Raw genomic sequence first — 22,146 nt, 5'->3', positions numbered from 1 at the left:
ACGCCACACCCACGAGAGCTGAGTGCGAGCGTGCGTTTCCCAGGCGTGGAGGACGGATTGGGCAATCCACCAAAAAATGTTCAGTACTGGCACAGTACAGACAAAGATTCTCCTCCTTACGGCGATTCCTCTCTTCCAGGGTCAGGCGAGACCGATCCACTTGCACTTCCTTGCCGGATCTTGTTGCCATCGTGCCTTGTGAAAGCGTTTTGTGTGTTTTAAAGCCAGTGTACCAGAACTCCTGCTATCTCCCCTGACTACGAATCTTGCCGCCTGCCCCCGACCTTCTGCTACGTCCGACTTCATCTCCAAGTGCAGAGAACATTGCGAAAGGAAGCCACGGCAAAACTTAGAGTCCCCATTAAATTTGTCCGGCAAAGACAGGCGGAGGCTAGGAGTGGCCACTCGCTGCGGAAGGGGTGCAGGAGCTGGCGGAGGAGATGGTTGTTGCTGCTGAAGCTGAGACTGAACTTGCTGTAGCTGTGACTGTTGCTGCTGTTGCTGTGACTGGAGCTGCTGTAGCTGCGACTGGAGTTGCTGTGTCATGGTGGTCAAGTACGACAGCTGGTGCTCTTGTCGGGCGACCAATGTAGGGAGGTCGGCGGCAGCTGGCAGAGGAACTTCAGCGGGATCCATGGCCGGATCTACTGTCACGATGCCGGCTGGCAGGTAGTGGATGCTCTGTGCCAGAGAGGGATGGCGAGGACCGCGCTAGTGGACCGGTTCTAAGCCACTACAGGTTTTCACCAGAGCCCGCCGCAAAGCGGGATGGTCTTGCTGCGGCGGTAGTGACCAGGTCGTATCCACTAGCAACGGCTCACCTCTCTGGCTGCTGAAGATAGGCGAGGTACAAGGGAGTAGGTTAGATATAGTCAGGGACCAGGTGGGAGCCAATTAAGCTAATTGGGCCAGGCACCAATCATTGGTGCACTGGCCCTTTAAGTCTCAGGGAGCTGGCGCGCGCGCGCCCTAGAGAGCGGAGCCGCGCGCGCCAGCACATGACCGCAGGAGACGGGAACGGGTAAGTGACCTGGGATGCGATTCGCGAGCGGGCGCGTCCCGCTGTGCGAATCGCATCCCCAACGGCCGAGACAGAGCAGCGCTCCCGGTCAGCGGGACTGACCGGGAAGCTGCAGGGAGAAGGACGCCGTGAGCGCTCCGGGGAGGAGCGGGGACCCGGAGCGCTAGGCGTAACAGTAACCCAGAAATGGAAGAATTGATTTCTCGAATATGCATTTTTCGAGTTTGGCGTAAAGATGGTTATCTCGGAGGTGCCATAGAACTTGGTGGACATGAGAGCGATGAACCCCCAAATTAGGCGAGAAGATCAGAATATCGTCTAGGTACACCACTACACACGTATAGAGCAGATCTCGGAAGATGTCATTGGCAAATTCTCGGAAGACAGCCAGGACATTACAGAGGCCAAAAGGCATCACGAGGTACTTAAAGTGTCCATCCCAGGTATTAAAGACCGTCTTCCATTCGTCTCCCTCACGGATTGGAATGAGGTTATATGCTCCCCGCAAATACAGCTTGGAGAAGACCTTGGCACCACGTAGACGATCAAAAAGTTCAGAAATTAAAGGAAGAGGATAGCGATTCTTGATCTTAATCTTGTTTAATCCCCGGTAGTCAATACAAGGATGAAGAGTACCATCCTTCTTCCCGACAAAGAAGAAACCTGCTCCAGCAGGAGAGGTGGACTTGCGAATAAAGCCCTTTTGGAGATTCTCTTGAATGTATTTTGCCATTGCTTGTGTCTCTGGAACAAAGGATAAATTCTTCCCCGAGGAGGAGTAGTCCCAGGCTGTAGGTCAATAGGACAGTCATAGTGACGATGTGGTGGGAGAGTCTCAGTCTGTTTTTTGCTGAATACATCAGAATAGTCTTGATAAGGAAGAGGCAGACCCAGCATAGAAGAAAGTGAAGAGACAGACTTAGGCTGAGTAGACATAAGACAGTGATTTTGGCAAAAAGGTCCCCAGCGGGTGACCTCACCAGATTTCCAATCGAGAAGTGGAGTGTTACGTTGAAGCCAAGGAAGACCGAGAAGAAGCTCCGAAGTACAATGAGGAAGCACATAGAAATCAATCTTTTCCTTATGTAACAAACCCACTTGCATAATGAGAGGTTCAGTACGGAATAGTATCGTACAGATCAGGTTTTCTCCATTGACAGAAGAAATGTACAAAGGCTTAGGAAGCCGAGTCACTGGTAGACAATGTTTCTGGACCTGGGAAGCATCAATAAAATCTCCAGCGGAACCAGAGTCCAAAAAGGCAGAAGCGGAGAAAGATGTTTTGGCAGGAGTATAAACTAGAATCGGCATGGTCAAACGAGTAGAGGTAGTATTCATACTCAGGGACGCCTCTCCCACGTGTCCTAGGTGCGAGCATTTCCCAGACGCTGAGGACATATAGAACAGTCTTTGAGAAAGTGCTCCGGACTAGCACAATATAGGCACAGATTCTCATTGGGTCCACAGGATCTTTCCTGCTGTGTTAAACGAGACCGATCTACCTGCATTGCCTCTTTGGCAGGAGGCAAAGGAGGGGGGACGTTGGAACACGGGTGCCAGATGAGGAAATCGCCATGTTCGGACAGGTTCTCTTTTCAGACGAAGTTCCTCCTGCCTCTCGGCAAAACGCACATCAATGCGAGTGGCTAAATGGATAAGCTCACTCAGGGTAGACGTAGGATCACGAGCAGCGAGAGCATCCTTGATTCTACTAGACAGTCCTTTTCTAAATGTAGCACACAAAGCCTCTTTGTTCCATGCCAGTTCAGAGGCAAGAGTGCGGAATTGAATCGCGTAGTCACCAACAGAGGAATTCCCTTGGATGAGGTTCAGATGTGCAGTCTTGGCCGAGGAGGCCCGTGCGGGTTCTTCAAAGACATTGCGGAATTCAGAGTGAAAGGCCTGCAGGTTTGAAGACACCGGATCATTACGATCCCAGAGGGGAGTAGCCCCGGCCAGGGCTTTACCGGACAATTAAACTGACCACAAAGGCCACTTTAGCTCGCTCCATAGGAAACTGATCCGCCATGAGCTCCCAATGCATAGAGCATGAAATGCATAGAGCACGAAGAGTCACGAAGCCTCTATACAACTCAGGATCTCATTCATACTTTGTGGACAAAGATAAACAAAGCTTTAATCCGGAAGGAGCTGCAAGTACAGGAGGAGACACAGGAGCAGGTTGCGACTGCTGTTGCTGTTGTTGCTGCTGCAGCAAGAAGCTGTTGCATCATGGCATTCAGTTGATGCGCCTGACGAGCTAACTGCTGCGATTGTTGAGCCACGACAGTGGAAAGATCCGTAGCATATGGCAGAGGCACCCCAGCGGGATCCATGGCCGGCTCTTACTGTTAAGGCAGGTGGTAGTGGATCCTCTGGACCTGTGGGGAGGATGACATGAGCCGTACCAGGGAGTGGAGTGTTCTTGCTGCGGCAAGCAGCACCCAGGACGCTAGCCCTGGCAGGACTCGACCACACAGGCTGCTAGGTGTATCCTGACTCAGGAGAGATGACACGTAGAGAGGCTGGCAGGAAGGCAGGACAGGCGGTACAGAAGCGTAATCAGGAAGTAGCAAGGTCAGTAGGCTGGCGGCAAAGGAGTGTAGTCAGGTCACAAGCGGAGTAGTCAGGAGCACAGAAAGGCAAACACAATGACTGCTTTCTCTGAGGCACAAGGCACAAAAATCCGGCAAGGGGTTGTAGGAGGTGAGCACACTTATAGACAAGGCACAGGTGAAAGCAACAATCAAGGGCGCACTGGCTATTACATCTTAAAGCACTGGCGCGCACGAGCCCTAGGAGACGGGGACACGCATGCCAGCAATGCGAGATTACAGTAGGAACAGCAGATAGGGAAGGTGCGATGCGAATCCCGGGCCCACCAGCAGAAGTGGACGGAGCAGGGGCGTGCTCACACCCAGTGTGTCCGGCCGGAGCGTTAGGTGTAACAGTATGGATCCCTGAACTAAGCTGTATAACCACTGTATGCTCCTCACAGGCTTTATGAGGGTGCCTTATCTACAAACACACTGTCCTCTTTAAAAGTAATGCTTGCATACATACACAGTCCTAAGAAAAATGCTATAATGTATTTTTTTGTGTAGAATTCATACGGAATCCTTAAAAAACATAAAAACATCAGTATGTCTCTGTAGGGAACTAGGTACATTACAGGCCTTCTTTATGGAAGCTTTCTACAGGTAAATTTTAAAATGTATGTATATATTACGGTGACTGTATTAAGCACATTTATTGATTACAATTTGAATACATAATTACAGCAAAATAAAAAAAATTTTTTATAGATATTCTTTTTAGAAAAATTGGGTGAGATTCATCAAAACTTGTGCAGAGGAAAAGTTGACCAGTTGCCTTTAGCAACCAATCAGATCACCTCTTTCATTTAAAAAGCCTCTGAAAAATGAAAGAAGCGACCTGATTGGTAGCTATGGGCAACTGGTCAACTTTTCCTTAACACAGGTCTTGATCAATCTCCCCATATGTTTCTAAAATATTGCTATGTTTAATTCATAAAGATGTTAGCTGAACATTAATTGGATATGCAAAAAAAAATATAATTGTTTATTCTTTCCTAAACAGGGAGGGGCGAAAAATCAACAGTAAGTTCCTTTATACAATATATTTATATATTCCAATGAGCTTGAAAATGTATTTTTCTTTAGTGTTTACTCTGGGCTTTAGTCTTTAAAGAAATAATTCAACCTTTCTCTGTATATTCCCTTCTATGTTTACTATGCCTATAAAAGTAAAGACATTTTAAGCCACTGAGTGTCCAGGTTACTGAAAAGTTCAAATGATAATTTTACTGAATAACACAGCGAGGGCAAGTAATGAAATTAATAAAAATACAAAGAAAGAAAACAATTGTAAATCTTCCCATTGCATGAAAGCGATAATGTGATATGGGGGATACTTGATGATTTGGCAGGTGTCTTTTGTGCTTAAAAGGGTTATATTTATTTCATATAATGATAACATATAATTATGATTATTTGAAGGTGTCCTTTCAAATTGCCTTTAGAGTTTTCTCTGCACAGTGATGCCAGCTTACCTAACCCATGCTGCAGGCCCTTAATTCTAAGGACTGGTGAAAGTCCCAGAGGTTAAACCCCACCAATCACAAATTGAGGGCTATGAAGGACTGTGCTTTGAAGCCTTTCTCTGTACCAGGCCAAGAAGTCTGTGGAAAGTAGATCAATTCAACAAATACAGGGTTGAAAATACTGATAGAATACCTGTTACAGTCTGTAACAGAACTGTGCCTAAGAAGATGTCTTGGCGGAAGATACCGACGCTCATTTACGAAGAGTGTTGGGTTTTCACTAGCTTATAGGGCTGCCATAAGAAATTTTGGGGCCCCTTAAATAGCTCAAGGCCTGCCCCCCCCCCCCCCCCCATCTACAAAAGCTAGGGATCTGATTTTATTTTTAGTGTCAATTTGTTTTCTAAATGAAGCAACTTTCTAAAAAGTATATATTTATAATGTCCTGCCATTTACCTGCTACTAAGAGAAATCTATCAGACAGACTGTCTCTCATTGTTAGATACAGGGGCAGTATGGAAGTTTTACATTAGCTCAAAATGTAAACAGGGGGAAGAAAAACCCTGAAGGACAGTTCATACAAGCTTGAGAAAAAGACAGGAGTACACAAAAGGTAGTTTTCAGTGGAGAATCTTATAATCTGTGTACAAGTAAAGAGTGAAAATAAAGTGCATACAATAAGTTGCAGAGACTGTGCTCTTTTAACCACTTAATTCTCCAATCCCCTTCTGGGAGGGAAACCCTCCCTTCTGGGGAACAATACCCTAACTAATAACCCAATTCAAAATTAACTTTTATTCTTGTTTATTTAAAAAGTCTGTAGCAAATGTGAAAACTTAATAAGTGATTAAAACTTTCAGGAAATACAGCGTGTCTTCTAGTAAAGGCCCACTAGGTGGTGCTACAATGTCTTATTTCTCACTATGCAGGGTCAGTGCCTAATCTCTAACACTGCATAGTAGCTCCACACTCTTACACCTGCTGTATAACCACTTAGGACCAAGGGCATACAGGTATGCCCTGACATCCTGGAACTTAAGGACCAAGGGCGTACCTGTATGCCTGTGGGAATTCCGGTCCCCACTGCTCGGCTCGGCAGGGACCGTACTGAGATGCCTGCTGAAGTCATTCCGTAGGCACTCCGTGCAAACCGCTGGGGGGTCCTGAGACCCCCCATGTCAATTCAGACCGGCGATTTGCGGCGATTCCAGGTCAATTGGGTCTCTGGGGCATTTTCTCCTATTATCCCTTGTAAAAATGTAAAATTTGGGGGGAAAACTGCATTTTAGTGGAAAAAAATTAATTTACACATCCAACTTTAACGAAATGTTGTCAAACACCTGTGGGGTCTTATTTAACCCTTGTTACATTGCTTGAGGGATGTCGTTTCTAAAATAGTATGCCATGTGTTTTTTTTATTTTTTATTTATTTATTTATTTTTTTGCTGTTCTCACACCAAAATGGCTTCCTAAATGTGACATGCCCCCCAAAAACCATTTCAACAAAGTTTGTTTTTTAAAAGCCAAATGTGACTTCTTCTCCTCTGAGCATTGTAGTGCGCCCGCAGTGCACTTGATGTCCATACATGGGGTATTTCCATACTCAGAAGAGATGGGGTTACAAATTTCGTGGGACATTTTCTCCTATTACCCCTTGCAAAAATGTGGGGGAAAACCAGCATTTTAGTGAATAAATAATTAATTTACAAATCCACCTTTAACAAAAAGTTATCAAACACCTGTGGGGTGTTAAAGCTCACTGGACCCCTTGTTACGTTCCTTGAGGGGTGTAGTTTCCAAAATAGTATACCATGTTGTTTTTTTTTGCTGTTCTGGCACCATAGGGGCTTCCTAAATGTGACATGCCCCCCAAAAACCATTTCAGAAAAACTCACTCTCCAAAATCCCATTGTCGCTCCTTCCCTTCTGAGCCCTCTAATGCACCCGCCGTACACTTGACATACACATATGAGGTATTTCCTTACTCGAGAGAAATTGGGTTACAAATTTTGTGGGATTTCTCTCCTTTTACCCCTTGTAAAAATTCAAAAACTGGGTCTACAAGAACATGCAAGTTTAAAAAATGAAGATTTAGAATTTTCTTCTTCACTTTGCTGCTATTTCTGTGAAACGCCTAGGGGGTTAACACACTTTCTGAATGTCATTTTGAATACTTTGAGGGGTGCAGTTTTTTTAATGTGGCAATTTATGGGGTATTTCTAATATGAAGGCCCTTTAAATCCACTTCAAAACTGTACTGGTCCCTGAAAAATTCAGATTTTGAAAATTTTGTGAAAAATTGGAAAATTGCTGCACAACTTTGAAGTCCTCTAATGTCTTCCAAAAGTAAAAACATGTAAACTTTATGATGCCAACATAAAGTAGACATATTGTATATGTGAATCAATATATAATGTACTTGGTATGTCTATTTTCCTTACAAGCAGAGAGCTTCAAAGTAAAAAAAAAATAAAAAATGCTAAATCGAGAAATGATGCAAGTATCAAAGACAATTTACCACTATGTTAAATTAGAATATTTCATGAAAAAACAATCTCAGAATCAAATTCATAAGTAAAAGCATCCCAGAGTTATTAATGCTTAAATTGACAGTGGTCAGATGTGCAAAAAAAATGCTCTGGTCCTTAAGGTGAAAATGGGCAGGTTCCTTAAGGGGTTAAAGTCTATGGACATCAGCATGTTCTTCATTTGCAGCCAATAGTGAGAAATAATGGTCAGAATAATAAAAATATGATGTGAAATATCATCAATTTCTACAACAGTTTTTACATTTTTTTCATGGCTGCAAAAAAAAGAAAACAATGTGTGAACACATAGTACTTCAGACAGTATTGTGATCAGTATTAAGCAAAACCAGGAGTGAGTCCAAACACAGAAAAGGTGCAAATCTTTCCATTAACCTGTCCAGGACCAAGGGCTTACCTATACCATTTACCAGGTTTAAACCATTCTCACGAGCAGAGAATGGGTTTAACCTGGTGGGTCCCGGTTGCTATGAGCAGCCAGGACCCACAGATAATGCCGGGCACCTGCCAATTGGGCCGATGCCCGGCATTATCCCTTTAGACGCCGTGATCAAATTTGAAAGCTGTATGATTTTTAGAAGGAGAGGAGGAAAAAATGAAAGTGTAAAAATTTAAATTGGCCTGGTCCTTAAGGTCAAAATGGGCTTAATGGGCTTAAGGGGTTAATGTTTTTTGTTTTGTTTTTGTGTCTGTTCCACTCCTGGATAAGAATATTGAAGAAGATACCATTAAACTTTTATTCTTTATTGACAAAATTTTGGAAAGAATAGTGCTTGTTACTATTAAAATCAACTTTTTTTTATTACCTTTAAACAGCCGGGATGCTTTGGCTACCCTCTAAGTATCTTCTTTATCGTCATTAATGAGTTTTGTGAAAGATTCTCCTACTATGGAATGCGAGGTAAAGTTTAATATTTTATTTCATTTTCCCTACATTATAAATTGTGAGCCAAAGTAAAACCAGTATGATAGCTATGGTCAACTGGTCATGGCACATATTAATGGACTACCGCAATAAGTCCAATTTAATGATTCATTAGACATAATCTAATAAATATCACATTCCCTTATCTTTTCTTCTAGCCGTGTTAGTTCTGTACTTCAAATACTTTATACTATGGGACAACAACCTCTCCACTGTGGTTTATCACACCTTTGTTGCTGTGTGCTATCTAACGCCAATCCTTGGGGCTATTATTGCTGACTCATGGCTGGGAAAATTCAAGTAAGTTTGTTGTTTCCTTAAATAAGAATGATTCACTTAAAGGGGTACCCTGCCCCGAGACATCTTATCCCCTATTCAAAGGCTAAGATGTCTGATTTCGGCTTCGGCACCCCAGACATCTGGTGCACGAAGCAAACTTCGCTCTGTGCCGGATGATTGGGCGGAGGCTCATGATGTCATGGGCATGGCCCGCTCGTGATGTCACGTCACGCCCCCTCAATGCAGGTCTATGGGAGGGGTGTGATGTCCGTCACGTCCCCTCCTATAGACTTGCATTGAGGGGGCATGGCTGTGACGTCACGAGCCTCCGACGCTACACTCGGCGCTCTAAACGAATGCAGGTGCAGCAGGGAGATCGTGGGGGTCCCGCCGCTTTGAATAAGGGATAAGGGGATAAGATGTCTAGGGGCGGAGTACCCCTTTAACATTAGTATGCAACATCTATTATATTCCAAGGCATTGTTTAATAACTCAAACCTTTCCCAGTAAAAAAGTATATGTACTCCAAGAATAGTGAGTGCAATTCAAGAGCCTGGTCCCCAAGTTTAGTAAAATATACACATGGACGTAGCTGAGCAGAGGCATAAATTGCCATAAAATTATGTGTCATCTGTGGATTTCCTTCAAGAAAACCTAGTGAGTTGTCTTAAAGGAGAACTCTGGGATATAACAACATATCCCCCTATCCTAAGGGGGATAAGGGTCAGATCGCAGGGGGTCCGGCCGCTGGGGCCCCCCGCGATTTCCGGATCTCTATGGAGCCCCAGCTCTCTGCATGAAACTAGCCTTTTCGACCACAGCACGAAGCTGCGGCTGACACGCCCCCTCCATGCTATGTGTGGTGGTCGACACCCCTATCACACAAAGAGCCGGGGCCCCATACGGGAGATTGCGGGGGGGGGGGGGGGTCGGACCCCCTGTGAACTGACACTTATCCCCTATCCTTTGGATAGGGCATAAGTTGCTAAATCCCGGAGATCTCAATTAACCTGAAAAGTTATTATGGTTTAAAAATAAACAGTGAGGCTGTGTTCTCTCAATGACACAATGGCCCTTAGAAAATCGGGTTGTAAGTCTATGTTGCTTTCTTACCCGACTGCTTTTTTCCCCTGGTATTTATTATTATGTCGCATCCTGTTTGTCGCACGTGGGTTTTGTTGGTTTTGGTTTCCAACTCCTCTGAGTTGTCGGGAAAAAATCCACAACAATTCAACAAATTCGGGTTGGAAACCTTTATAAATACGTGGGAAAGCTCAGAAATGTCGGGTTATGCCCCTTTTTCGGGTTTGGGAGAATCCACATCGGGTCCATCGGGAAAAAATGTTGCATCGTGTCGCAGACTGGCGCACGATGTCTGCGACATGGCGCAGACAAAGATGCGCCAAAAAAACCCGACAAAAGAAGTCGGGTTTAGAATAGTAAATGAGGGCCAATGTATTTCATGTATATTTTGAAGCTAAAAATTATACATGTTTTCCAAGTAAAATGAGCCTTACATTTTCAATTTTTTTTTCTTTTTAGAGCACTTTTATATACTTTTTGGGGGATATTCTTTGTGTTTTTCAAGAAGTGTCAACACCTGTCCATTCAGTTAATCACTGACTGAGCGGTGGGACACTGGCTGAGGGTGCAGGTCCTGCTGAGACCACTTGTCTCAAAAAGCAGGAACAAGTAGCGTAGAGTAGGGGAAGGGACCTGCAGGGGGCTGGGGTAGGGGAATACCCCAACAAAATCTAAAAAAATATATATGAAACAGGAAAACCCCTTTACAACACTATTGGGGAAATGCTGAGAGAAAGGCAGCAAAACACTGTGGAGGGGGCGGTGATTTCGGTGATTGACATGCCGGTCTTAATGTGAGAATCTGCTGACTTACACTTCCCTTGACTTATTACAAGGAACATGCTTTTGAATAAATCAGGCAGTGAAGTGGCCTATATGCTATGTCTCTGATATCTATGTTGGCTCCAAGCTAGCATAAATGCCAGCTACAATTACCACTGTAGCTTAAATTGTAATAAATCCCGTGTAGCAGGAGGCCATGCTTCCATTCACGTTTACTTTATGCTCCACTCACTTTGCAAGCTAGACATAAAGGTAGTCGTAAAATGCATCTATACAACTGATTTTTTTCATTATAACATGTTTCTTTACTACTTATATTTTTAACCTGTAAAATGTCTTTACTTCTAGGACCATTGTATATCTGTCCATAGTTTATACGGTTGGTCAAGTTATTATGTCTGTCAGCGCTATTCATGATCTTACTGATGGGAACAGAGATGGGACACCTGACAGTATTCCTGTGCATATGTAAGTAGAAATAGTTTTTAATGGAAAAGTAGAAACTGACCTGTTAATACTATCTGTGCATGTTTTAATATTAAGAATGGAAGCAGGCTTACTTTTAGGTAAATTAACATTTGAAAAGCAGGCGCCATGTTTTCTTGGCTGTTGAAGTAACAACTGTCTTTTTCTGTAGTGCATTATCAATGATTGGTCTTATTTTAATCGCTTTGGGCACTGGAGGAATAAAGCCTTGTGTTGCAGCGTTTGGAGGAGACCAGTTTGATGAAACCCAGGTATGTTTTTATATAAGTGATATATTCTTTCCATCCCCTTATAAAATTGATGTTTCAATGTTCCATCCATGTGTTGTGTTATATTAATCAAGCAGCATGTATGTCTACTGTAGGATAAACAGAGGAGCCGGTTCTTTTCCATCTTTTATCTATCAATCAATGCTGGAAGTCTTCTGTCTACCATTATCACTCCCATCTTGAGAGGTAAAAAAAGACATCTTGTTCCTGTGATTCCCACAGCTAGAATATTCTTCTTGTCTTATATGACTGTAATCTATGTAAAAGAAGTACCTCCAACAGGGGAATGGGATAAAGGCGCTGGACAAGCCTGATGAAACAGCTTTGCTGAGAAACGCGTTGCATGATGGGTGAATAAACTTTTGGATCTTTCTACATGGCTTGTCCAGCACCTTTATCCCGTTCCCCTGTTGGAGGTACTTCTTTTACATATATCATATTGGGTGTGGAGTGGCTGCAGGCATACCTGCCTTGGTGATTTCCCATAGTTATACTTGGTTGAGTGTAACTCCGTGTGGTAAGCACCACTATACTATCTCTTTTCCAGTTACCAATGGTAATACACTATGGAGCGCTATCTTTTTGGTTTTATGACTGTAATCTGGCTGCATCTTCCAGCAAGGATATCTGCTTACAAACAGAACCATGACCATACCCAAGAGTGTCACAACCTGTAGGCACATGCAGCATTTTGTAGAACCTGCTACGCCAAGAACTACATGTTTGTGGGAGTTTTCCCTAAGTAGTTTAGTTTCCTTTCAGGGCCGTATTCATAGCTTTTGTGCTCAAACGGAATACATCCCATAAGTGACTGGAATTTTTGCATACAAATATGCAGTAAAAATTCATGTGTTGCATACAAATTTTGTTGCAGATTCAACATGTGGGGAAATCAGTCACAAATCCAGAGGTGTAACTTATAGCTTTTGGGCCACGATGGAAAATCTGCAACAGGGTCCCATGTGCCAATCATAATCCTGATCTCTTATGGGGCAGGTGTGCCTTGGGGCCCCCATAGGCACCAGGGAACGAATGCGACTGCTACCCCATTGTTATGCCCCTGCACAAATCCACAACATACTGAGTTTGCTTTGGCTGAAACTCTGTAGGTAAATGTTGCAGCAAGGCAGCAGCAGATATGTCTAAAGCATTTGTCATTTTTCTTTTTGCTCAATAAAGAGCTGTCCCACAATACTGTTGCCCTAGGCACACGCCAATGGGTGCCTAATGCCTAATGGTTTTATTTCACATTTCAAGAAACATACAGATACAATAGTTGACTACCTATGAAATATGCCCAATACTGCTTCGGAATGGAGCCATAATACAGCCATGTACAACAAGCATCTGATGGTAGGCTCCAATACTATGTGAAGTGAGCCTACGTGGATAAGCAGTTACAATCACTACAATGGCCCTGATTTACTAAGAGTTTGGGGTTTTTCTAGTGTGAAATGTTGTTTCAGACTTGCAGGAGTCTTAATTTACTATGGGGTCACAGATTTACAAGTCGGGAACATTTTCTGAATAGCTTTTGTAGGTGGAAATTTACAGCCATTTCTTCATATGATTCTCTGTGAATTCAATAGTACATAGTTCGGGTTGTAAGGCCAGCCATGCCCCTTTTCAGGTTTGCCACATTTTGGTGCACAACCACAGAAAACAATAGTAAGTCGGGACCAATGTATTTCAAGAGAGATTAATAATGATAAGGAATAACAGATATATTATTTGCCTCTGTAAACTGTTCTACATTATGATTCAGAGTAGCAACTTGCAGTTCCAGCTTTGTATCTTTGATAGTCTATCCTCCAATGAGAGGAGGCTATTAGATCAGTTAGGGTCCAACTCCTGACACCCCTAACAATCAACTTTTTGGAGGAGCCACCGCACTTGTGTGAGTGATGTAGTCTATTTTGGGGTTACTGCTGTTTGTGCCTGTATCACCATACTTTTAGTGATGGAGGTGCAAGGTATTGCACCATTGCCTCTGGATAGGCCATCAGTTTTACAAAGCAGGAGAACTCCTTTAAGGGTACTGGCGTGTTACTGCTGAGTTTACCCGCAGAATTTCCGCAGCAGTGTCAGAATTTACGCAGCAGATAATCTGCAGCAGGCCCCATTGAAGTCAAAGTAAATTGCTGCAGATTTTTCACTGCGGTAACATATCTTGAGTCTGTAAATATAGGACTGTTTGAAATATCTTCCATTTTCTGCATTAAACATGAATAATGTTTTTCATCAAAAAATGTTTAGAGTCACCATTACTTTAATTAGAGAAAGATTAACATGAAGACCATTAAAATATTTCCTTTTCAGGCCAGGAATGTGGTATTCACACTCAACAAAAGTGCTATCCTCTGGCCTTTGGTGTGCCTGCTGGTCTCATGGTGGTTGCTCTAGGTAAGTGCTAAGTTACCCTTAATTCTGTAATAGTCTCCACTTATTGTCATCTTTAGTTCAGTCAGAATTTCTCCATCTGTGTGTAGTGTGTTTCATACTGCACTAGACAGCAATCTTTCATTGCATCCTTATCCCCCCATTTTTACAATAAGGCTATGTTCACACTTCAATTTTGTATAATAAAATTGCTATTTACAGATCAAAAACTGTCTTATTATAATGTCCGTTATTTTAACAGCTTTAAAATAAATTGACATGCCCTTTATTTTGCCCATTTTCACCCTAAAATATACAGTCATGGCCGTAAATGTTGGCACCCCTGAAATTTTTAAAGAAAATGAAGTATTTCTCCCAGAAAAGGATTGCAGTAACACACGTTTTGCTATACACATGTTTATTCCCTTTGTGTGTATTGGAACTAAACCAAAAAAGGAGGGAAAAAAAGCAAATTGGACATAATGTGACACCAAACTCCAAAAATGGGCTGGACAAAATTATTGGCACCCTTAACTTAATATTTGGTTGCACACCCTTTGGGAAAAATAACTGAAATCAGTCGCTTCCTATAAACATCAATAAGCTTCTTACACCTCTCAGCCGGAATGTTGGACCACTCTTCCTCTGCAAACTGCTCAGGTCTCTCTTATTGGAAGGCGCCTTTTCCCAACAGTAATTTTAAGATCTCTCCACATGTGTGCAATGGTATTTAGATCTGGACTCATTGCTGGCCACTTCAGAACTCTCCAGCGCTTTGTTGCCATCCATTTCTGGGTGCTTTTTCATGTATGTTTGGGGTCATTGTCCTGCTGGAAGACCCAAGATCTCGGAAGCAAACCCAGCTTTCTGACACTGGGCTGTACAGTGCGACCCAAAATCCGATGTAAATTCTCAAATTTCATGATGCCTTGTGCACATTCAAGGCACTCAGTGCCAGAGGCAGCAAAACAACCCCAAAACATCATTAAACCTCCACCATATTTCACTGTAGGCAGTGGCGTACCTAGGGGGGGGGGGGGGGCGCGGGGGGTGGCCCGCCCCGGGTGCCACTTTCAAGGGGGGTGCCCGGGGCGGACTGACCCGCCGCCGCAAAATTTAAGTTTTTTTGTTTTTTTTTAACACTTTGCCGCCGCCCGCGCTGTTTGCCGCCGCCCGCGCTCTATGTGTCAGCTCGCAAACCCCCCCCCCTTTCCTTACCTCCCTGGCAGCCTGCGGCCCTACAGAACCGCTGTGGCTGCCTAGGAGAAGCGTCATCACGTTAGTGATGACGCGTGAGACGTGGTGCCGGCAGAGAGGAGCGCGCTGGAGATGAGCATGCGCCCTCCAGCAGAATGTTGCAGCGCCAGGCCTCCCGCTACTGTGGCAATACAGGTAACCAGCTCCCCACCTGTATGGCCTCCCTCCCATCACCCACCACCATATAGGTAACCCCCCCCCACCTGCCTGCCCCCCTTCTACCTCCCCCTTCAACCCCTTTGGCTGTCCGGGCATGCTGTGAGTTGTAGTTTTGCAACAGCTGGAGGCACCCAGATTGGCAAACACTGCCTTAGGGCCTAAGCCAGTGTTTCCCAACCAGGGTACCTCCAGCTGTTGCAAAACTACAACTGCCAGCATGCCCGGACAGCCAAAGGCTCTCCGGGCATGCTGGCAGTTGTAGTTTTGCAACAGCTGGAGGCGCCCGGGTTGGCAAACACTGCCTTAAGGCCTAACCCAGTGTTTCCCAACCAGGGAGCCTCCAGCTGTTGCAAAACTACAACTGCCAGCATGCCCGGAGAGCCTTTGGCTGTCTAGGCATGCTGGGAGTTGTAGTTTTGCAATAGCTGGAGGCGCCTGGGTTGGCAAACACTGCCTTAAGGCCTAACCCAGTGTTTCCCAACCAGGGAGCCTCCAGCTGTTGCAAAAGTACAACTGCCAGCATGCTCGGAGAGCCTTTGGCTGTCTAGGCATGCTGGGAGTTGTAGTTTTGCAATAGCTGGAGGCGCCTGGGTTGGCAAACACTGCCTTAGGACCCAGAGTATTATATTATACTCCAGAGCCGTACTCACTATTCTGTTGGTGAGATCACTGTGAAACAGAACCACTTTTTTTTTACATTTATTATTTTATTATTATATAGGTGTATAATTAAGGGGGGTGCGTGTGTGTGGTGGGCAGGGGGGGGGGGGGCGCCAAACAAAGGGTCCGCCCCGGGTGCCAAATGCTCTAGGTACGCCCCTGACTGTAGGTACTGTGTTCTTTTCTTTGTAGGCCTCATTCCCTTTTCGGTAAACAGTAGAATGATGTGCTTCATTAAAAAGCTCTATCTTTGTCTCATCTGCCCACAAGACGTCTTCCCAGAAGGATTTTGGCTTACTCAAGTTCATTTTGGCAAAATGTAGTCTTGCTTTTTTATGTCTCTGTGTCAGCTGTAGGGTCCTCCTGGGTCTCCTGCCATAGTGTTTCATTTCATTTAAATGTCGATGGATAGTTCGCGCTGACACTGATGCTCCCTGAGCCTGCAGGACAGCTTGAATATCTTTGGAACTTGTTTGGGGCTGCTTATCCACCATCCGGACTATTCTGCGTTGACACCTTTCATACATTTTTCTCTTCCGTCCACGCCCAGGCAGATTAGCTACAGTGCCATGGGTTGAAAACTTCTTGATAATGTTGCGCACTGTAGACAAAGGCAAATCTAGATCTCTGGAGATGGACTTGTAACCTTGAGATTGTTGATATTTTTCCACAATTTTGGTTCTCCAGTCTTCAGACAGTTCTCTTCTCCTCTTTCTGTTGTCCATACTCAGTGTGGCACACAGACACTAAGTGAACTTCTCTCCTTTTTATCTGCGTTCAGGTGTGATGTTTACATTGCCAACACCTGTTACTTGCCCAAAGTGAGGTTAAAGGAGCATCACATGCTTGAAACAATCTTATTTTGAAAGGGTGCCAATAATTTTGTCAGGCCCAATTTGCTTTTTTTCCTCCCTTTTTTGATTTAGTTCCAATACACACAAAAGGAATAAACATGTGTATAGCAAAACATGTGTTACTGCAATTCTTTTCTGTGAGAAAAAATTTCAGGGGTTCCCACATTTACGGCCATGACTGTAATTGTAAATATGGTCAGATTCTGTAACATATTTTAGGCTGTTTTTCAGGTCCGAAATACATACCAAAGGTCTGCAGCTATTTTTGAGCGGCAACCTGTGCTCAGACTTTCCATCATAAGGGTACGGTCACATGTGCTGTATTTTGCTGCGTATTATCTGCAGCTCATTTTGCTACCCATTGACTTCAATGAGAAAGAAAATACTTAGCAGCAAATATGCAGCAAAATACGGCACGTGTGACCCTACCCTTAAAGTCCCTATCAGTTATATGACAAAATTAAATGACACATTATGTTTTTTTTTTGCGTGTATGATGAACAGTAGTTTACTTGTGTGCCCTTGGAAAATAAAAATCATATATCAAAAATTGTTTTAAAGCAAAACTCCAATGATGTACTGTAGCGGTGGTAAAATACATAGAAACATAGAATGTGTCGGCAGATAAGAACCATTTGGCCCATCTAGTCTGCCCAATAATCTGAATACTATGAATAGTCCCTGGCCCTATCTTATATGAAGGATAGCCTTATGCTTATCCCATGCATGTTTAAACTCCTTCACTGTATTTGCAGCGACCACTTCTGCAGGAAGACTATTCCATGCATCCACTACTCTCTCAGTAAAGTAATACTTCCTGATATTACTGCAGAAACCTTTTCCCCTCTAATTTAAAACTATGTCCTCTTGTGGTAGTTTTTCTTCTTTTAAGTATACTCTCCTCCTTTACCGTGTTGATTTCCTTTATGCATTTAAAAGTCTCTATCATATCCCCTCTGTCTCTTCTTTCTTCCAAGCTATACATGTTAAGGTCCTTTCACCTTTCCTGGTAAGTTTTATCCTGCAATCCATGTACTAGTTTAGTAGTTCTTCTCTGAACTCTCTCTAGAGTATCTATATCCTTTTGGAGATACGGCCTCCAGTACTGCGCACAATACTCCAATTGAGGTCTCATCAGTGTTCTGTACAGCGGCATGAGCACTTCTCTCTCTCTACTGCTTATACCTCTCCCTATACATCCAAGCATTCTGCTAGCATTTCCTTCTGCTCTATTATATTGTCTTCCTACCTTTAAGTCTTCTGAAATAATTACTCCTAAATCCCTTTCCTCAGATACTGAGGTCAGGACTGTGTCAAATAATCTATATTCTGCCTGAGGGTTTTTACGCCCCAGGTGCATTATCTTGCACTTATCCACATTAAAGGGGTACTCTGCCCCTAGACATCTTATCCCCTATCCAAAGGATAGGGGATAAGATGTCAGATCGCCGTGGTCCCACTGCTGGGGACCCCGGGATCGCTGCTGCAGCACCCCGCTATCATTACTGCGCAGAGCGAGATCGCTCTGCACGTAATGACGGGCAATACAGGGGCCGGAGCATCGTTACGTCACGGCTCCGCCATTCGTGACGTCACGGCCCGCCCCGTCAATACAAGTCTATGGGAGGGGGCGTGGCGGTCGTCACACCCCCTGCCATAGACTTGCATTAAGGGGACGGGCCATGGTGTAATGAGGGGTGGAGCCATGACGTCACGCTGCTCCGGCCCCTGTATCGCCCGTCATTACGCACAGAGTGAACTCGCTCTGTGCAGTAATGATGGCGGGGTGCCGCAGCGGCGATCCCCGGGGTCCCCAGCAGCGGGACCGCAGCGATCTAACATCTTATCCCCTATCCTTTGGATAGGGGATAAGATGCCAGGGGCGGAGTACCCCTTTAAATTTCAGTTGCCAGAGTTCTGACCATTCTTCTAGTTTGTCTAAATCCTTTTCCATTTGGCGTATCCCTCCAGGAACATCAACCCTGTTACATATCTTTGTGTCATCAGCAAAAAGACATAACTTACCATCGAGACCTTCTGTAATATCACTAATGAAGATATTAAACAATATTGGTCCCAGTACAGATTCCTGAAGTATCCCAATGGTGACAAGACCGTGCTCTGAATATTCTCCATTGACTACAACCTTCTGTTACTCAGCCACTGCCTAATCCACTCAACAATATTGGAGTCCAAGCTCAATGACTGTAGTTTATTGATAGGTCTTCTATGTGGGAGTGTGTCAAAAGCCTTACTAAAATGTAGATATGCGATGTCTACTGCCCCTCCGCCATCTATTATTTTAGTCACCGAGTCAAAAAAATCAATAAGATTTTTTGACATGATCTCCCTGAAGTAAACCCATGTTGTTTTTCATCTTGCAATCCATGGGATTTTAGATGTTCCACAATCCTATCCTTTAGTAGGGTTTCCATTAATTTCCCCACTATTGATGTCAGACTTACTGGCCTATAGTTGCTTGATTCCTCCCTACTACCTTTCTTGTGAATTGGCACAACATTTGCTAATTTCCAATCTTCCGGGACGGCTCCTGTTACCATTGATTGGTTAAATAAATCTGTTAACGGTTTTGCTAGCTCACCACTAAACTTTTTTTAATAATTTTGGGTGTATTTGGGTAAAAATAAATTTTTAAAGCTGTTAAAGCAAGCGATCTAAGCATTTGCCAGAAGTCCCATGCCTGTCTATGGGAATTCTGGCAAATCTGCTCACTATAACAGCGGGCTATAAAGTTGCTGGCAGTTTTAAATGTATCCTGCTGCCGCAATATCATTGGAGTTGTGCTTAAAATGACCGCCTCAGTTTTCCTGCACTACTTATCTCTGTTTTATCTTAACAATAAGTATTTCTCTATGTGTTTCTTTATCTTATCTTAACAATAAGTGTTTCTCAATGCTACTAAGCCACATATCTGTTACAGAAATAAATAAAAAAAAGTACCCTCAATGCTAAGCGAATACATTGCACTTGTGAAAGAAGAAACAGTTTAAAGGGTATATACTCCACTGCCCCAGCATCCGGACATTTTGTTCCGAATGCTGGATGCAATCAGCGAGGGTCGTGACGTCATGCACACGCCCCCTAGTGCCGTCCCGCCACGCCCCCTCAGTGCAAGCCCAGTAGCCCGCACCCAGTGTTCAGAGCAAAATGTTTTGGACGCTGGGGCAGTGGAGTACCCCATTAAGTACCCCTACAGACCTAGTATTTAGCCTATAAGTTATATGTACCATTGGGCAATAAAGGATTGAAGAATATATTATTTCTTAGCATTCAAAAGAATGTATGTTTCCCAGAATGAAATAGTTATGGTCAGCAATCATTATGTTATCTAATGTAATCATTTGTTAATAATAATTTTATCTTTCTTTCTTATGTTTTTCCCAGTTGTATTCATCGTTGGGAGTGGAATGTATATAAAAGTGCCTCCCCAGGGTAACATTATAGTTAAAGTTTCCAAATGCATCGGGGTTAGTAAAATAATGACCTTTTTGCAAATGTGCCTTAATTCATACTTCCTCTGACTTAAAGCAGTCAAATTGCCACAAAGGCATTCACATGTTGTCCATCAACTCATTACTATGTCTGCACATCACCATTATCACCAATAAGGTTAGAGTCACATATGCTGTATTTTCTAGCGTATTTGCTGCTGGATATTTTTCTACCCATGCCTTTGGATATGACAGCTTGACATTTTGCAGATCCACTTGTGGACTATCCCTCTTTCTTCTCAATTACTTTTATTGGAATAATGGCAATACAATTAAAAACGTAAGAAAGTAAGAAAATGTTTTAACTAATAAAGCTGTCCATAGTAAGAATGTCAAACAATGGAAACATGGAAATTTTCATGTAATCACAAATTTATAGTCAAAAACACTGAGAGGATTCATATCAAAACAATGTTTCTAAGAATTAGATGAATTAAAATGATATATTGTCATGTTAATATAAAATTAAGATGAAAATAGGCCATACATGGTAACAAAAAAGAGAGAATAAGGTACAGGTATGCTGTTGCTCCCTAGTGCTTAAGGACCAAGTCCGTACCTGTACGCCCTTTGTATTTCCGGTCACTGACGTTCACTGGGGAGTGATTGGAACGGGATGGCTACTGATATCTATCAGTAGCCATCCCGGGACATCGCCTAGGGGGTCCTGAGACCGCGATTTGCTGGTCAATTCTGACAGGCGAATCACTTTTTTTCGGGGCTAATCGGGTCTCTGGTGACCCGATCGCCCGGAAAATAAGGGTGACCACAGTTTGGAGACCACTGTGCAGTGGTCTCTAAACTGTGGCCCACCAGATATTGCAGAACTACAACTCCCAGCATGCCCAGACAACCGTTTGTTGTCTGGGCATGCTGGGAGTAGTAGTTTGCATGATCTGGAGGGCCACAGTTTGGAGATCACTGTGCAGTGGTCTCTAAACTGTAGCCCTCCAGATTATGCAAAACTACAACTCCCAGCATGCCTGGACAGCAAACGGCTGTCTGGGCATGCTGGGAGTTGTAGTTGTGTGCCTCCAGCTGTTGCATAACTACAACTCCTAGCATGTCCTTCGGCTGTCAGTACATGCCGGGAGTTATAGTTTTGCAACAGCTGGAGGCATACTGGTTGGAAAACACCAAGTTAGGTTCTGTTACCTAACTCAGTGTTTCCCAACCCATGTGGCTCCAGTTATTCCAAATTATAACTCCCAGCATGTACTGATAGACCGTGCATGCTGGGAGTTGTAGTTTTGCTATAGCTGGAGGCACACTGTTGGGAAAACAATGACTTAGTCTGTTACCTAATTCATTGTTTCCCCACCAGTGTGCCTCCAGCTGTAGCAAAACTGCATCTCCCAGCATGCACAGTCTGACAGTGCATACTGAGAGTTGTAGCTTTGCAAAAGCTGGAGAGTTGCCCCTCCTTCTGTTTTTTGGAGAGAGAATTTGTCTGGAATTCAAGGCCATGTGCATTTACAAAGCCCCCAATGTGCAAGAACAGTGGACTCCCTCACATGTGACCCCATTTTGGAAACTACACCCCTCACAGAATTTAATAAGGGGTGCAGTGAGCATTAACACCCCATAGGTGTCTGACAGATTTTTTGAACAGTGGTCTGTGAAAATGAAAAATGTAATTTTTCATTTGCACAGCCATCTGTTCCAAATTTTGGGGGGGCATTTTCTCCTTTTACCCCTTGTAAAAATGAAAAAAAAAATGGGTCTACAAGAACATGTTAGTGTAAAAAAAATTAAGATTTTGAATTTTCTCCTCCACTTTGCTGCTGTTCCTGTGAAACACCTAAAGGGTTAACAAACTTTCTGAATGTCATTTAGAATACTCTGAGGGGTAAAGTTTCTATAATGGGGT

The 22,146-nt window shown here is 43.6% G+C and overlaps 1 protein-coding gene across 1 annotated transcript in view; it reads left to right on the top strand.

Annotated features, from left to right (window-relative positions):
• Positions 1-3,070: 3,070 nt before the first annotated feature.
• Positions 3,071-22,146, top strand: part of SLC15A1 (solute carrier family 15 member 1) — a 53,182-nt gene continuing 34,106 nt past the window's right edge. Inside the window, exons 1-8 of the mRNA XM_056560102.1 lie at positions 3,071-3,178; positions 8,447-8,531; positions 8,714-8,855; positions 11,049-11,168; positions 11,338-11,437; positions 11,551-11,641; positions 13,775-13,858; positions 20,170-20,252. Coding sequence (XP_056416077.1) covers positions 3,071-3,178; positions 8,447-8,531; positions 8,714-8,855; positions 11,049-11,168; positions 11,338-11,437; positions 11,551-11,641; positions 13,775-13,858; positions 20,170-20,252 — 813 coding nt within the window. The remainder of the gene's footprint in view (positions 3,179-8,446; positions 8,532-8,713; positions 8,856-11,048; positions 11,169-11,337; positions 11,438-11,550; positions 11,642-13,774; positions 13,859-20,169; positions 20,253-22,146) is intronic.

This window comes from Hyla sarda, chromosome 2, assembly GCF_029499605.1.
Source record: "Hyla sarda isolate aHylSar1 chromosome 2, aHylSar1.hap1, whole genome shotgun sequence".
NCBI lineage: Eukaryota > Metazoa > Chordata > Amphibia > Anura > Hylidae > Hyla > Hyla sarda.
Note: the sequence above shows the minus strand (reverse complement) of the source record. Positions and strands in the feature narration are given on the sequence as shown.